The sequence below is a fragment of the Austrofundulus limnaeus genome, unplaced genomic scaffold (assembly GCF_001266775.1).
Source record: "Austrofundulus limnaeus strain Quisiro unplaced genomic scaffold, Austrofundulus_limnaeus-1.0 Scaffold26, whole genome shotgun sequence".
NCBI classification, from domain to species: Eukaryota; Metazoa; Chordata; class Actinopteri; order Cyprinodontiformes; family Rivulidae; genus Austrofundulus; species Austrofundulus limnaeus.
Window position 1 is genome coordinate 1,527,467 of NW_013952428.1, and position 3,676 is coordinate 1,531,142.

A 3,676-nucleotide genomic window follows, 5' to 3' on the forward strand; every position below is an offset into this window, starting at 1 on the left:
TTTTCAGTTAAGTTTCTCAAACTATTTAATTTTTATTATTTTGCTGAAATATTTTCATGTTTTTGCCAGAAAATATTAACTAGATTTATTACAACATCTGGAACAAGCTGTTTACCTGAGGGATCATTTGTGTTTCAAGTGTAGCAACATAATAAAACATGAAGTTACAGCTTTGTAAATTCATTTATGCTCATGTTTTTTTATTGTTTTCACTGTGTGCAGTGATATCAGTAATTACGTTTAAACAGACACATTCCAAAGACAAGTACTGATCTCTTCTTCTCCTCAGGAGTAAACAGACTGCAGCTGTTCCCGCCCTGACCGTGGAGCCTCTGGCCTTGAACATCACACTTTGCCAGGCCATGGTGTCCCTCAGCCAGAAGCAGGGTCCCAGCCAGGAGGCGGACGGCGGCTGGCTGTCTCCTCTCAGGTGTTTTGTCCGGGACACTCTGAGCAGCGGAGTGAAGCTGAGCTACAAGCAGCTGCTCATGCTGCTGGGCACCGTGCAGAACATGGTGCTGACACAAAGGAGCAGAAGTAAGCGGCGAGCACGTGATTTTAAACAAGATGGAGCCTGTCTGTTCTGAAATGTCTCAGTTCTGTCAGAAACACAGTTTAGGACCGCTGCAGAAGACTAGCAGCAAATATACACAGACTCCTGATTTTCATTAGTATGTGTTTGATGCATTTCTGTTCTTTTTAAAAGATTTCATGACAAGTTTTATTTCAACCCCACTCTGTCAGCGCCGGCTTTGCTATTTTCAGAGCACATTCAGTCCATTTAAATGATTATCAAACCCCAACGGTGTACATCATCACAGTAACCACATACAGGGTTCCTGCAGATCCTTAAAAAATCTTAAATCATTGAATTCATCAATCCAAAATTAAGGCCTTAATTAGCCTTAAAATGTCTTAAATCAATCTGTCAGAAGTCTTAAAAATGTCAACAGATTGTACATAGAATGACTGTAATTCATCTGAAATATTAAAATAATTGGTAATTTTTTTTAAATATTCACATGCAGACATTCCCCTTTGATATCACTTCCTGTTGCTTCACATGCAAATATCTCTACAACTGTCCATCTGAGCAATGTGAAATTTGTTTTGCAATATGTTAGTAATGTTGTCTTTCCAAAAATCCATTCACTTTTCTTACAAAAATATTGATGTCACAGGCACTTCAAGGTTTCATCTACAGCAAATTGGGGTTAAGACCCCACTGTGGGTCCTAAAACTCCAAATTTTGGGTTGTTAGAGGATTTCCAGAAATTAAATTAAGTTAAAAATTGACTGCTAAGAATGTTTCTGCTATATTTTGATATGGATAAAAACAATTGGTCTATTAGCATATTTGAATACTTCAGCGAAAAATACTTTGATTCATGAGTTTCTGCCAGTTTTTATTTTTGTCATTTGTGTTTATTGTGAAATTGGTCTTAAATTTAATTTCACTTGGCATTAAAAAGTCTTAAATTTAACTTTCTTCAAACTGTAGGAACGCTGACATACGTCTTCAAAAAAACCAGTGGTTCCCCACAACAGATCACCAAGTGAGGAAGCTGAAGATGATCCTCAGGAACAGTTCAGTTTTAAAGTACCTGTGACATGCATATACTTCAAATACAAAAAGTCAAAGAAAACATCTTTACACTTAAGAAAATTCCCTTAATACACAGGATTTTACCTATTTTGTCACATAATCGGCCTATTTTGTTTTGAATTTGTCTCAGCCAAAGTAAGACAGGAAGTGACATCAAAGGGGAACTCTTTAATAAAATAAAATCTTTGGTTTTTCTGTAAAACAATATCATTTAAACTTTAACTCTTTTTTTGTCTCTCTTCCGTCATCACTTCCTGTTACTTCACATGCAAATATCTCAACAACTGTTCATCTCAGCAACGTGAAATTTGTTTTGCAATATGTTATCAATGTTATCTTTCCAAAAATGCATTCATTTTGATTACATAAATTTGATATCACAGGCACTTTAAAATCATTGCTAATGGGTTTGTTTTGCAATAGTTGCTAAATTAGATTAAAAAATGTTGTATTTAGGTGAGAAATAGTACCGTGGTTAGAGTTATTTATTATTTTGTTGTTCAATACCTAAAAGTTTGGGAATCGCTGAAATAACAGATTTCCTCTAAAGCAGAAGTTAGGAGGAAATAACTGTTCCTTTCCTTCCTGTTGGTCAGCTCAAAATGAGCACACGTTCTGTATTAGCTCTGCTGTAAAACTGGACGAGTGTATTCAGTTAGAAAGGCTGTTACTGTCCTGATAAATGTAAATTTCTTAACTTAAAAATTGTTCAAAGTCTCGTTTTCCTTCATCAGCTGTGTTAATGTGTGTTTGTGCAGCAGTGACAGAGGAGCTGTTGGCAGCTGTGTACGTCTACTATAAACAGAGGAACCTTCCCCTGCAGACACGCTCGCTGCTGCTTTCTTTCTACAGCAAACTCTACCTGCAGGAGCAGGAGCACACTCATATCGCCAGGTAACCTCTGGGTTTTCTTGTTTTCTTCAGCATTAGATATGGCCTGACAGCATTTTAAGGGTGCCAACACTGCCAGTGCCTAAGCATTGTTGCAATCTAATGACTGTTTTTATTTTTATTTTTTGTTTTTTTCTATTTAAAACAGGGACAATGTGCAAATAAAACATTAATGAAAAAGATGCTTTGCACCAGATTTAGCTTAAGCTGATTTCCATCTGTAGTCCCTGAACAAAAAAAATGCAATCTAAAATCAAAACATACAGCAATAATCCGTACAAGTTAGAAATATAATTATTAGGGGTGCAACGATACAGAAAATTCATGATTCAGTTTGGTTCGAAACTTTAGTTTCACGGTTCGATATTTTTTCGATACACAAAAGAGAAATTTCCATGCCCTTTTAACATGTAATTTATTTAAATTAATTATGAACATTTGTTTAACCTCAAAAGTTCAGTTTTTAAATTAAATGTTGCTGAAACAAAGTTTCTCAGTAGATCTGCGCTCAAAAAATACAGCCTAGGTGGAGTAGTCGAACACAGATCCACTGATCCTTCAACACAGAGCATCTTCAGAAGACAAGTTGATTAAGTAAATTTTAAAAATCTGTATTGTTCGATACAAGTGTGTATTGAAACTAAAGCACTGTTCAATACGGTTCAATATGGGTAATGTATTGTTGCACCCCTAATAATTACTGTACAATGTTTAACATTTTCTATTTTTCTAATATGTGACAATGGCAGCGTTTCCATTACAAATGTGCGCAAAACTTTGTCGATATTCTGTTGATGTCGAAAAAACACAGTTTCGCAACTGCAGTGTTTCCATTAAGTAAGAAATGCTATTAAAGTCACGCGTGAATATGTTTGATCTCGTGATAAGTCATTACAAACATGGCAGTGATGGATGTAAACACATAGCATGTTGCTATCGCGACACTAGCGCTCATCATCAGAGGAGACGTTGGCGTCTTTTATCGAGGCTTTCCAGAGACAAGTCCCTACTTGGGAGCGGCTACGTATGCTGTGTTTTTGGGAAATTGTAGTCTGTGAGTTTACTACTTTATCGTACGACTTCTGTGATTTTACTACTTTTACTTCCTGTTATCTTCTTTGTCGTCGTCTTTTTCACCAGTAGAAACATCCGGTTGTTGATCACGTGACTCCCTTGATG

The 3,676-nt window shown here is 36.2% G+C and overlaps 1 protein-coding gene across 1 annotated transcript in view; it reads left to right on the forward strand.

Moving 5' to 3' along the window:
- tex10 (testis expressed 10) overlaps nt 1-3,676 on the forward strand; it is a 23,476-nt gene that overhangs the window by 6,078 nt on the left and 13,722 nt on the right. The window contains exons 8-9 of the mRNA XM_014004742.1: nt 290-537; nt 2,365-2,500. Of these exons, the coding sequence (XP_013860196.1) occupies nt 290-537; nt 2,365-2,500 (384 nt within the window). The remainder of the gene's footprint in view (nt 1-289; nt 538-2,364; nt 2,501-3,676) is intronic.